General features: G+C 32.8%; 1 protein-coding gene across 3 annotated transcripts; it reads left to right on the top strand.

Moving 5' to 3' along the window:
- Positions 1-5,095: 5,095 nt before the first annotated feature.
- Positions 5,096-11,765, top strand: LOC128203217 (uncharacterized). Of its 3 annotated transcripts, none has more exons than XM_052904525.1 (4): positions 5,096-5,161; positions 9,651-9,789; positions 10,420-10,526; positions 10,957-11,765. In XM_052904525.1, the coding sequence occupies exons 1-4, from the start codon at positions 5,123-5,125 to the stop codon at positions 11,725-11,727; spliced, it is 1,056 nt and encodes a 351-aa protein (XP_052760485.1). In that variant the 5' UTR covers positions 5,096-5,122; the 3' UTR covers positions 11,728-11,765. The 3 variants fall into 3 exon arrangements, with proteins under 3 accessions (XP_052760485.1, XP_052760486.1, XP_052760487.1); XM_052904526.1 differs by having other exon boundaries at positions 5,103-5,190; XM_052904527.1 differs by lacking the exon at positions 5,096-5,161 and adding an exon at positions 6,480-6,600.
- The last annotated feature ends 2,567 nt before the right edge of the window (positions 11,766-14,332 follow it).

The following is a 14,332-nucleotide window of genomic DNA, read 5'->3' on the forward strand; positions in this document are numbered from 1 at the left end:
GGATAACCATGATGCAGGTACAGTTGTTTGATAAATAATGTCTTGAAACTCTGCTACTCATGTGCTTTAGTATCACAGCCTACCGTATATGTATGCACAGAATGCATTGTCTCAGATTCAGTAATAGTACTGTATTCTGCTGTACTTTGTTCAAGATGCTTAAAAGCTATCCCAACTAAAATACTGTAAATTTGCATTAGAGTGTCATTGTTTTGTTCAATGGCATTTGCTGTTTTGACTTGGTTTTCAACGAAACTGGATTATCAGATAAAAGATGACATACCTTGTCATGGCATTTTTTATATAAGGGCCAGGACGGTCACTGTTACTTAAAATAGAAGAATATAAGTATATATCATGTGTTTCTGGTATGGATAGATAAATCCAACCCGAGGAGCACACGCAGTATGCCAGAGGGTTGGATTATTTGATCCAGACCAGATAAACATGATTGATATGCATCATTTTGTGGAAAAATTGACACTGTTGTACATTTCATCAAAAAGCGCGTGCGACGTTGTGTACTGACGTCATAAAGTGCAGTAATTTTAAATCACTATCGACGTCAAATAGTTCCTTTAAAAATCGCGGTTTTATAATTTATTTTATTATTTATTTTCAATTTTAATTAAAAGTATTGTATACTTATATTTTTGATTCCGCTTTATTGAAATTGCATAATATACTTTTCATAAAACAATAAAAGAAATAAGAAGTGGCGCGTTGTTGCTCGTGACTCATCTTACATGGGGGATGTAAGATGAGTTTTTCCAGCACCGGTCACATGACCGGAAACACACGTCCGGTATGCAAAGTTTGATTCTCCGGAAATTAGGATGGGGTTCCTTGGAGTGCAAAATAACACTGCCTGTGGAAATCTGACACCTGTAACATGAAATAACATGTTGTCAAGAAGTTATTCAAATTGAAATTTCTGGTGATGCTGTAAAAAAATATTGTAATTTACAGGAGGAGGATTCTTACCAAAATGAACATCTGCGTTGGGACTTCAGTCACAGAGCGGTAGTACCGATAACACTCTTAGTACCGGGTTAAAATGGTCGTACAACTAAAATAAAGCGGAGCCAACACAACGGGTTGATGTTAAGTAGCCCAGCTGGAATATTGTACTGGATTCACCAGAGTGCATTCCAGCTTTATTTGTACACGTCTATTGGATGTCGTGCTTTACCATTGAAACATAATAGCGAAAAATTTACTAAACAAAATCGCTATCAAACTGAATTTGGCTTGCCTTCATTCTGTCACCAAGGCGTAGAGCGTAACAAAGCTCGTTTAAGAAAAATTGTTTTGGCCGGGGATGTCAGGATATATCAAAATGTATGTTATTACCTTTGGTACATGAAGCCGAAATACGAGAAAATACCGCTGGTAATGAACATATGGTTATGATGGTAGATTATTTACGAAATGTGTCACTGAATGCGCATAAATTACTGCAAAAGCAGCAGCTAGCTGTTGTTATTGTTGTTGTTTTTCCTCCCGATTTGGGTATCCAAATCATAAACATAGTGTCTAGGGGAGAAATTTTTAGATTAACTTTTTAACGCGCTCTGTAAGGCCCTGAAAAATAAAAACAAAAAACACAAATCGAACGTCTCAGCAGTATATCGACCATCCTCAAATGGGTAGGTTCCACGTTACGATCGCATGTTTATGGATGATGTGAGGTGTTTCATTGGAAGCTCACAGAATCTATGGGATTGCATTAACAGCAAACTGTGGGAGCATTGGGGCCATCACAAAAACACTGGTTTTACCCCGAACAACTTCAAGTTGGTGCGTGAGGAGAACACATTAGCAGGCCTCATATTTCCTCTGGAAAACAGTGCAACAGACGGGTGGAGAATATATTATGTTGCAAGGCTCATAAGTGAGTTAGTAACAGCTCTCTTAACAGGGAGAGGAAATCTGCAGGCGTCTTCGAAGCACATAAAGCGAAACTGGCAATGATCCGATTCAAGTCATCGGTCGGTCCTTTGATATAGGGCTTCTGGGGTTTGATCATTGCACTCTATTTTCTGTAGTATAATATCACATTGTTTCCACATGGGCTCGATAGGCATTAATAGAAAATATTTGATAACATGTGGTTTGATTCCTATTCAGACGGTTCATGGATCAGTAGTTACTAACGTCCGTTTTTGTACTCGCCGTTTTGACCAAAAAAGATTCCGCAACATGAGTTGTTTGCCCTTGACTTTTCTTGGCGCAGTATGAAATGCATACAACAAAGAAATAGAGTAATGCATACAACATAGGCAAAGAAGGGTTTTCACATTTGCATACAACATACACAAAGAAGGATGTTGAGAAACGCATACAATATAGAATAAGAACAAAAATATTGACATTGAAATATTATTGTTTAAATCAATAAATTAGTATGTTTATGAGGTTAGTCAAGTGAGAAATAGTTTATTAACTTTATATTTGAATTTTGCTTTGAAAACTAAAACATAATTGATTTGTTTTTCAAACTTTTTGTTTTGTTTGAATAGGGAAAAGATCCTTATATGAAATCATTAAAATTGGTTTAATAGCTTGAAGGAAACAAAAAGTTTATGAAAACTTTGCAATTGGATAAAATAAAGATTGTATTCATTGTGTATACTACAAGTATATAAGTACATTTAGGAAACAGAAACATATCATGTCACACTGATTACAATACATCAGAAACTTGTAAAATAAATCTATATAAATAATTTCTCATAAGTATAGTAAAGCGCCTGGTATTTGATAAAAGACATACATGTATTTTTAAGAATTATTGTAAATTATATGTAACAATTATAAACTGTGTCCGAAATGAACAACACATTTGCATAAATATATTATATAAAAAATGATGAATACAACAGAGAAGCATGTGGGATGTAAAGGTTTACACATGATAAATGTACATTCATTTGTTTACTATAATGAGTATTTTTTTACTTAAATATCGCATGAAAAACACAGAAATTCCTCAGTGGTTGTTGAATTATCTGAAGGTGTGTTAACACAATATTTGTTGGTCTTTACGGGTGTGGTGAATTTGACATGTAGGCGAAATTGTTGGGTTCATTTTAAAATTATATTTCCACCGTTCTTCATCCTCATCGAAAAGTGGGAGACATTTTATAGTTACGTACTAAGTAAATGTGTTCTATACAAAATATGTGCTGCTTCCATATGTTTCAAAGAAAGCTTTTTGTTAAGTTTTTGTCATTAACAGTCAAATTAAGGTTGACCAGTAAGAAACATTTCTGAAACTGATTCAATATAATTTCTTATGTTTTCAAGATATACAAAGCTTTCAGATTTTTCTTTTTCTGGTAATGGTTCTATTTTAGGGATTTTATGAATTCAATTTGCCTCAAACTTTAATTTAAAAAAAAATCTTTTTTTCCTGCTTTGGAGTCCTTGATGTTTAATTAGTAATTTTGGCGTTAATGCAGAGTAAAAAAAAGAGTTTTTTGCTTTCCCGGGATTTTGTATTTTCTTTGGCGTTAAACTTAATGTGTTGTCTAGATTTACAAAATCATCAAATTCAATAAAGATTAAGATCAATACACAGAAACTGTGTACTATATACAGATTGGTAGTGGTCACTTATCCAATAAAATTAAGGGTCACTTGTCCAGTAAAATACCAGTTATTGGAGATTACTTATGTGTATTATCTGCCATAAGGTGTCCACATGACATAATTATGATTCATTAATGACATAATCAAGATTCATTATATATTTTTCATTTGTCACCTAACACCTATCTTTATGGCATCCCTTAAATTAACGATGTGTGAATAAAGAACAAACAAACGATTGCATAGCACCTGCTATCATGGATAATTGGAGTATTGTCTCAGAATTTTGGGGAGTTTATAATAAGGAAGTCAATAAATGAAATCAAAGGATTGTTATTTCTCAACTCATTTTATTGGGAAGAAAACACTATAACACGATTTATCCAAGCACTCTGACAAATATTTTGTCTGACTATGTCCTATCACTAAAGCCATTGTTTATAAAAAAAATGATAAATTTATTCCAATCACAAATATTGCAATCAATATAATATGCACATGTAATAACTATAAATTTAATCTAACAGAATAACCAAATTTACTACACGAAATATATATACCTACCCTTTTTACTCATTTTTCCTTTCAATTTATAATTTCAAAAGGATCAGTTTATATATTTGGGATTGTTTGTTCTGATGAATGTATTGGATACGGAAAGATCAAATGTTGTTTTTTTGCATTAAAAGTCAAACTATTAAACAAATTTAACATCTGAGGTTTATCCCTTTACAAAATATATTAATAATTATCTATATTTCTCATTTTGCAATAATGGTAAGAAATTATAAATCCTATTTTCACCTATTACAATACAAATCATCAATTCAGACATTTTTACAACTACCAAAAAATGGTTTAGTTTTTCATCTCATGATGAAATGAAAGTTATTAAAAGTAATTCTGTGTTTGGTTTTATAATCCTCATGCTTCTTCAGGTAATCTTAAAATTTATATTTTGTTATTGTTGTTCCGTGTCTTTGCTTTCCCCGATTTCAAAGTTTTCATAAAAGAAATAATAAATTGTTTCTTTATAAATCTAGATATTAAACCATTAAACCAAATTTAATGATTTGAAATAAGGTTCTTTTCCCTATTCAAACAAAACAAAAAGTTTACACACAATCAATTAGGTTTTAATTCTAAAAGCAAAATTCAAAAATAAAGTGAAATAACTATTTTTCACTTGACTAAACTCATAAACATAATAATTTATTGATTTTAACAATAATATTTCAATGTCAATATTTTTGTTCTTATTCTATATTGTATGCGTTTCTCAACATCCTTCTTTGTGTATGTTGTATGCAAATGTGAAAACCCTTCTTTGCCTATGTTGTATGCGTTACACTATTTCTTTGTTGTATGCATTTCATACCGACCCACTTTTCTTCTGGTGCTTCAACTCAGCGGTAAATTCAATTAAAATTTCCCATTTCTTTCCATAAACAGCTGTTATTTATTTATACGCGGAGGCGAATGAGTATACTTGACGCTTTCTCTGACATCATGTTCATCCAAATTTGCGATGGGTGGCCGTTGTTTTCCTATGCGGTCATATGAAATTGTACAGTATTTCACCAAAAAATGAGATATGTAATTACAGTAATGTAACATTGTGTTATTCTTGAACATAACTTCCCTGAGTACAACTCCATATCGTATAATACAGTTATAAGTCTTTCTTTCTCATTATGAAATACATCAAACTTGAGTCGGGACAAGGGCAATAGGGATCAATGTTTTAGAATTTGTTATATTTTGAAGCTCAAGCCAAATTGGAGTGTCAATAGCAGTCTGTACAATCACAGCTATATTGTAGGCCTGCTTGTCCAGCAATAATTTTTGGGGCAAAATGATTTAATAAATATGTGTCAAACGTGTATCTTGTTAATTTTATTAACTAACCTATGTTAACTTTATCAAACCAACTTAATCAGGGCGTTTATCGACCCGAGCTCCCCGGGTTTTGACACATTCAAAATCATAAATGACCCGAAAATGAAGCATCATATATTTGTAATATTAATCATTTGCAAGACATGATCTAAATGTCTTTTTATCAATTAAAGTCAACAGCAATTAACACTCGCAATGACAACTGATTATCGATCTGGAATCTAATCGGTTTCCATGTTAATTAGCAGCACTCAAACTCAATGACGTGATAACTCCGCCCATTATGCAAATTAACGGATACCTTCTGCTATTTCACTTAGTATGATGGTTTAAAAAACAACAATGCTTAAATATATTTTGTATTCGTTTTTTAAACCATGTCTATATCAGTTTAAAAAATGTATATATGTATTAGTTTTTAATAGATAATCATGAACCTTGCAATGCCATCATATGACAGCTGAAAACTATAATTAAGAAGTAAGACCATGTATTTAGAAAAACACGGACAATGACACTTCAGAATCAGATTTTAAGAGTCTTTGACCATTGGGTTTAGACCCTGTTGAAAGCCCTGACTTTCACAAAAATGTACATAAAATGTTTGGTCCTGCAATAACTGGTCTGGTCCTGCAATGTAGACTGTATTGCAGGACCTCATGTTCTGCAATGTGATAATGACTCTCTGTACTGCAATAGTCCAAATAATTGTACGTTTACGGATTTTTTTTACGATTTTTGATATGGCAAATTTTATCCTTCACCTACAAATTGTTTAGTATCAAAAGTGGGTAGTTATTCCGATCATGATTCCGGGTTAAAGCATATTGCGTCTATAAATATCATAAAAACAAGAAGTATTACTAGATAATGTTATTTAATATAAGTTCTGTTCACAAGAAATATATACATGAAGGGCACCTGCATGGCTTTAGGGCACAATTTTCAAACAATTGGAACATTTCGGCCATGGCTGAGTTGTTACGATTGTATTTACGAGGTCTATCTCGAAGCTTGTCAGAGGTTGCCGAGTCAAAATGATTGGATCACGTTGTTCCGCTTGGCATAATTGTTGTCTGTGTCAGTCAACTTCCGTTTATTGGAAAGGTAAACAATGTGTTTTAGTGCATTAAATGCTTGTTGTGTGCAAAATAACTTTACACTTACATGGTAAAATATGAATATAAACCTTTATGATCAATTTCAACCATAAAATACTACAACTTTAATATTTTTTAAACACCCCTGGTTTTTGCACAAACCCGTTTAGACGTTAGGGATTGGAAGAATCCCGTATAACACGTCTATTATTTTAGACTTGGGCGTCAAAGGAGTAATTATTAAGGCCAATTTAATGTAATAAGCAGTACAGGGCATTACTTAATTAACTGTTAGTGATAACACCCACTAGTTAATTTTGTGTCAAGTTAGATTGACTGCTATAATCTGGACTTGGGCACAAAAACTGCTATTAAATGGATATAGAATAAATTGTTTGTTGACAAGTTGAACAATTTGACAGTCAAAGAAAAGAACATTTGATGGACTATCTCAATAAAAATTCTGCCGTTTCCTTGTTGAAAAATAAAATACAGGTCTAAATTCTCATATGCAACCTTCCGGGATTATTTTTACATTTATTTCTCTGTGACTTGCGTGAGGAACCTCCCATGACCAATCACAAAAGCTGATCATATATAATATGAGTTGTCTTGTTTGAAAAATGAAATCATAAACAAAAATAATGGATAATATTGCCTGTTGTGCGAACTCTTTTTAGATAATGTTTGCTGTGTTCACATTTTTAAGCATTTTCAGGGCTCGCACCAATTGTTTGAAACAACTATTAAAATAACAAAAGAAGTAGATAATGCCGATCATTTCAAGTACAGTAAAAACCCTATATGCAACTGCCCCGTTTTCGCGACCGACCCACTAATGAGACCGATTTTTTTCAGAACCAATCTTTTTCGTCTATAATTCAATGGTCGTAAAAAAAATAAAAATGGGCATCCCTTCATTATGTAATACCACTACTTAATTCAGTCCCTTTTAATTAATCACACGTTAAATTGATCTGTTAATGCGACCACAGGCAATTTGTTGACTGGTATACATGTTTGTGTTCACACCTTGACTGACATGCAATATATAAAGAAATAAACAACACCTTTCCCAACTTAAGGATAATCACATACCACTGTATGACGACAAGGTAGCCACTTTACGTAGAAGTCAAGCTTAGAGAGAAAAACAATGAAGTGTTTGGTTATTGATGGTTTTCAATTGATTTAATTCTTTTTATTGGATTTTTGCAAAACGTTGTTACAGGGCCTGAGATATGTGCTTCATCAAATTGTGTGGCTATTATTATCCCTTTTAAAATAGATAATTGATTGAGTAACCCAAGTTCTCATGATAAACAGTCATAAAATTAATGTTTTTCTCAACATTCACAACAACATGTATTATAAGGGCTATGTGTACATCAAAACTGTGTTGTTTTGATACATGTTATTCATTGAATAATTTATAATGTAATGAATAAATGACAGAACTTTTAATTTATTTTCTGTGCATGAATATAATTTTATAGTATTCACTCACACAGATGCACACTCAAATTATATGTCCATATTTGTGAAATAAAGGGGCACATCACATGTTGCCTGGTACATAACTTGACAAAACCAAAACTAAAATATGCAATGCATCAATGCCCAACAACCCTAACCTTATCAGCACAAACTCAGTAATGAGACCAACTCACTATTACCACCATTTTCTCAAAGTCCCATACATGTACATGTAGGTGGTCTGAATAGAGGGGTTTTACTGTACAGTACTTTGATAATTATTATTTTGACTACATTATGAAATACATATACGTATAATTTTACCATTGATTATGTCGAAACATTAAACGATCCACGCATATTATTATATATAGTGTTAATAATAATATAATTTTTTTTATCTTTATCTGAAACTTTAATAAGTCGTCTACAGTTTGCATGAACCACATCAGATCTGAAAATTAAAATATTGAGGATAATTTGTCTCTGACATATTTATTAATTCAAAATAGAAGTATGAAGAAGATACGATACATAACTTTTTCTGCTGCTACTTGTTACGGTAAACATGTATTTTTGTTCTTTTTTTTTATAGACCAATGTGATAAAACCTCAATTAGTCATCTGCAGTTTGCATGAACTGTCAATGTTATACTTTACTCCACTAATGTGTCATTAATTGCCCAATACCCTGTCATGGTCCTTTCCATGGGCACAGACAACAACCCTCTACACACCTTGGCAATAAATAATGTGGCCGTTGCTAAATATATTTTCATAACAAAAATTTTTTTTTCACCATTTGTCATAATCAGCCAAAACATTGGCTGTCGCCACAGCTCTGGCACCTCTGAAGTAATCAAAATACTGTTTCTGGAGCTTGTCACATGAAAGTTAATAACTTATGCAACTGATTAAATATTTTTATTTAGTGCTGAATTATGACAGTGTCTTTAGATACCAACCTTTAAGGAACTTTTAAAACACCAAATGATAAAAGTGCAAGAAAAAAAGAAAATTGTCAAAAACTTACATAAAATTGATATCGCTGTGTAAAACGCATTGAATCTAATTTACTGATTTATCACATCGATTACAACACATGCATCTTTCACAGTTTTTGGAAATGTTTCCAGTTTGAAACATAAGGGGTTTGTCTTCCACGTAAATCCCAGTTAATTTAAAAATTGCTTCGGTATATGTATCTGTACTAATTGTGTGATTTTCGCATGCTAAATATAAACACTATAAACTGGGAAACCATTATCCATTATTTTCAAACAGGTAATCTCAGCTGAGACACAGACAAAATATTTTATAAATCATGTAAAATGATGTATTGTCAGCCTCATATTACATAATAGCTCATATTGACAAATCTAGGCTTGTTTTGTGGAAATCATAATATATTTAGCATTTAGCAATTTTGGGACCATCTGGTGTCTAGCCCCCTTTAAATTTTACTTGATTCTTTTGATTTTTCTAGAATTTTCTCTTTTTAAATGAACACACATGCATCCAATGAAGTGTTGTATGCAAAGATGTCATGGACATTTTATTAGAGATGCCTGTAATTTTCAGACACAGATGGAGAAACCAAGTAAAAAGCTTTGCTTGAAAAGGAAGCGTTCAAAAGCAAGTGTAGCAGATGTGTACGTTGACAGTGAAGATGTTGTGGTTGCTGATAATGAGACGAGGCCTGGGAAACAGCAGGTTGCTGGTGAGTAGTTTGTGCTTTCATTCCTTTACAATATAAATTTGTTTAAAAAAATATGTATTGAAAATTCAAAATTGTTAAAACCATCTACTTTCAAGGTACAATATCAGATTTATCTTCAGGGAAAGCACAAATTCTAGTTATGTAATTTATAGATATCATTTGACTATTAAACTTAGTACCGGGAATACAAGTTCAATAACTCGGGCTTAAATATTTGTCAAGGTTATTTTTTTATCACTACTGGGGCTGTATTCATAAAACATCTTGAGTCATGTCCTAACTTAAGTTGATTTCCTAAAAGTTTAATACTCGGTAGTCAAATTGAAAAAAAATCTATGGAGAATTTTTTTTTAACATAAAAGCATGTATTTTTTATAAAAACATTGAAAATTTTAGTACTTTAGAAGTTATCAATTGCATTATATGATGTGACAAAGATACTATACTTTGTAAATTGGTTAGGAAATGACTCTAGTTGTTTTATTTTACTGGTATCAACTAAATCTGTAAAAGTGTTTATCTGATAAACATTTAAAAAGTCTTCAATTTTAATTTTATTGTATTTTGAAGTTCTGCATTAAGCCTAACTCTTCTTTCTGAAAAGTGTTTAATGCTATTGCTGTCTTTCAGATCTAGTCACTGTAAATCCTTGCCTTCAAAAGCTTCGGAGCATTTTGTTGAGGATATCTCCTCCCAGTAGGACGGAAAAGTGCACTCTATTTCCTCAATATGTTCAGGTACCATCAGCTTCCAAAACTCACATTACGTTTCAGATCTGGCCAGTTTCTTGATTCTTATTAGAAACATATAATGATTGAAAAATTGAGCTGTGAGTGTGAGTTTGGCAACAGTAGTGTCAGTGCATAGTACCGGTATGTGTAAAGATCAATACTTCACAATTACTGTGGTTTCATGAGTGTATAAACGAAACAGTTTTCTGTTAATCCAATGGTAAATGCATGTATATAGACGACAGTTTTCTTATAATCCCATGTTGAAACACACGTGTGAACAACACACATGTCCATAATCCCATGGTTATAATTATGTGTGTATGAACAAGAGTCATCCAATAATCCCATGCTGGTATGTGAACGTCACAGATGCCCTTAATTATTTGCTTGAATGCCATGTTTAATGTTACTTATGCCATTGTTTTTGCTTCAGGATGTTGGCAACACAGAGACACCTAAGGGTTGTGGTCACAAATTCCCGCCGCCTTGCTGTCAAGTATCTTGGTCCAGGCTGAACAAAAATGGCGGCATTGGGGTAGACCAAACAGAACCCAGTGGCAGCAATGACAATAATAAACATGAACCAGGACCGAGTGGCAGCAATGACAATAATAAACATGAACCAGGACCGAGTGGCAGCAATGACAATAATAAACATGAACCAGGACCGAGTGGCAGCAATGACAATAATAAACATGAACCAGGACCGTGTGGCAGTTCTAAAGGGAAAGAAGATCTATTACAGGACTCTGAAGGACCGAGAGATAGACAATCATCCAGTTGTCGTGTTGGAGGGTCACGAAGTAGCTTCGTGACAAAGAAAACTAGTAAAAGTACATGTATAGATGATTGGAGATCTGCAGGGCATACTGATGCTTCTGATGATCTGAGTTCAAAATTTTTAGATTTGCACGATAAAGGTGATCCTTTTAACCAAAATCATAGATGTCCAAACATTTGTGGCACTGAAAGTCAGCAGTCAGAAGGATCTGCTAGAAGCAGAAGTGGTTTCAGCTATTTAACCCATGCGCCTGTACGCAGTACAAGTCATTTACCACAAGTGAAAAGTGCTAGAACCTATGTACAAGATTTGACTAATTCAAGGCAAAAACCTGTTTATTCCGATGACAATAGTTCAATAATGATGGACAGAAATTCTAATTTATATTGTATGCAGACCAAAAATGTTAACTTATTAGCTTAAATAAAGTCCAATGGAACAAAAAAAGTATTATATTTAAATCTAAGCATTATGTTTGGCAATGACTATTAAAGTCATTACAAACATAAGGCTGTGATTCAAATATAATATTTTTTTTGTTCCATTGGACTTTATTTTAGTCACTTGTAAGTAAGAGTTTCTAGTAAATGAATGTAATATTTGTTTTAATGTTGTTACTGTATAAGTATTTGTATTAAATATCTGTAATTCAGTCAAAAATGAATTTATTATACCACTTTGAAATAGGATTATATATAGGTTTGCAAATGTTTTTCTGTCAGATGGTTGGTTAGGAGGTCAGGTTTTGTCCACATAGTAACAGTTGTTTGGGTCAAAATAAGGGCCAACAGTATTTTCGAACACTTTCTGCACAATAACTTGAGAACATTTACCTAGATCCATGAAAAATAACTGATATGTTGCCCTTGACCAGAAAATGATCTTACTGTTATTGGGGTAAAGGTCAAGGTCCCAACCAACATTGTTTTGGTACACTGTCAAACAGTATGTACGAACTGAGAACACTTTAACTAAGGACTTAAGTACACAACTGGTTGGTTGTACTTGACCAAACATGACCCTTTCTGTTATTGTGCCCCTAAAGGGAACCAGGGTATTCACACTACGTTCTTTCGCCTGTGCATGAGCTACAACCATGTTTCATTGATAACTCTGTTAATAAAGATTGCTATTCAGTTAACTTCATTGAATTGTTCTGGGCTACCGGAAGGTGTGTTGTGCATAAAGTTCATGATTTTATTTCAAATGTCAACACTTGAGTTCAGTTTTATACAGTATAGATTTTGATTGCAATAATTTGACACAAACGTGTCTCAAGTTTAAATTTTAGGGCATCATTGGAAAGTGTGTCATATATTAAATTTGTGATATATCTAAAGGATCAAGGTAACACATGGAGGTCAATGGTACACAATATGGATTCCATAGCAATAATTTATGTCTTAGCCATAGTCCATAAGAGTGATGGTGTGGTATTTATCTTCTGTGTGTAAACAATAGCTTGTTAAAGCGATACAGTCTTCAGTTTTGATTGTATGACAGGATTATGCAATATGGCCCTTGAAAAGCAAGAGTATTTTCTAAATGAGACGTCTTTGTACCAAGAGTTGTGTACTATTGAAGTAGCTCTTTCCCTTTCCTGGCATCAAAGAATTTCCTAAGGGAGTCAACTTTGTACAGAAAGTTATTCACTGATTGCTTCCCTTTGAATGTGATTGCTAGTCCAGTATAGGCCCTCGGGGCCTCTTGTTTACTTCTCTCCATAACTCCATATGGTTTTGAGGTATTGACTTCAAACTTTATAAAAAGATTGGCTGGGTTTAGGAAAACTGCTGGGCATAGGAAACATTATTTTGTTATGTAACTATTATAGTTTTTGCCCTTTATTTATTTGTTATATACATTTTTTTTTTACTTTCTCTCCATAAGTTAACTTACCGGTAATATTTTTTGAGGTATTGACTTAACCTGTAACACTATTCTTTACATTTTCCTACACTCTCCTTACACTTATTGAAAATATACTATTGAAGGTAAACCTAGGTAGAAGGTTATACTACTATACTAAGTAGTTATAATGCATGACCCATCACTATCATGCTTTAAATACAGCAACATTCAACTGGACAGTCAACTCAATTACATCTGTGATATGCTTTTAAAAACTAAATGTCATGCCTTATAACACAGCAGTAAAAGTCTTTGGCCAGTTTTTATAAAACATGTCAAGTCATTTCATATCTTAAGTCAAAATCCTAAAAATAATATGGTCAAATTTAAAGGAAAGTTTAAGCGTGGTTTTTTTTCTCAATAATTGTGTATTTTATGTAAAGTATTTAAGCGTGTGTTTTTTTCAATAATTGTGTATTTTATGTCAAGTATTTAAGATACTGTTAAATTATTATATTTTACGACCAGTTAGATACTTAACTTATATTAATTGACTTCAATAAGAAAATGACTTAAGAATTATTAATTGTAGAACTTCTGACCATTAAAACATATGATACCTTCTCACCGACATAAGGCATTCAAGGAGCAGACATCACTCTCTGGGATACTTTTTATTACAAGAAGATTGTGTGATAGGGGTATAAATCACAGCCAGTGATAGCACAAGTTAAACACCAAACAAATGAAGTTTGAAGCGTGTATAGAAGGGTCATCGGCCAGTCTGTCCGTTGTAATTTTCTTTGTTTGTAGCATGGCTTGAAACTAATTGTATTAAACTACAAACAATCAGTGTGGTAAACTGAACAGACTTTTGACGTCATATTCTGCACATTTCCAGCGCATGCTAAGTAGTTTACAATGGCTATCAAATTTTCCCAGAATTAGACGTTATATTATTGTAACTGAAATATGCTCATTTACAGCATTTCTTCCATCAATGGGAGTTCACTATTACAATTAGATGATAAAGAATCAACTTGAATGAAAAAAAAAACAAGTTTAGATTTGTTATTAGATAAGTGGGCTAAGGTGTATACAGATTTAGTTTCGACTTATGTTTCAAGTCAGTACCAACAGATCATTATGAACATGTTTAAATGATATATGGTGTTAG

This window comes from Mya arenaria, chromosome 9, assembly GCF_026914265.1.
Source record: "Mya arenaria isolate MELC-2E11 chromosome 9, ASM2691426v1".
Taxonomy (NCBI): domain Eukaryota; kingdom Metazoa; phylum Mollusca; class Bivalvia; order Myida; family Myidae; genus Mya; species Mya arenaria.

Bases quoted from the DNA above. Each gene is read 5' to 3' on its own strand.
- LOC128203217 (XM_052904525.1), top strand. From the start codon at position 5,123: ATGGGTGGCCGTTGTTTTCCTATGCGGTCATATGAAATT. The intron at 5,162-9,650 runs GTACAGTATTTC...TGTAATTTTCAG, and splicing joins CTATGCGGTCATATGAAATT to ACACAGATGGAGAAACCAAG. The intron at 9,790-10,419 runs GTGAGTAGTTTG...GCTGTCTTTCAG, and splicing joins TGGGAAACAGCAGGTTGCTG to ATCTAGTCACTGTAAATCCT.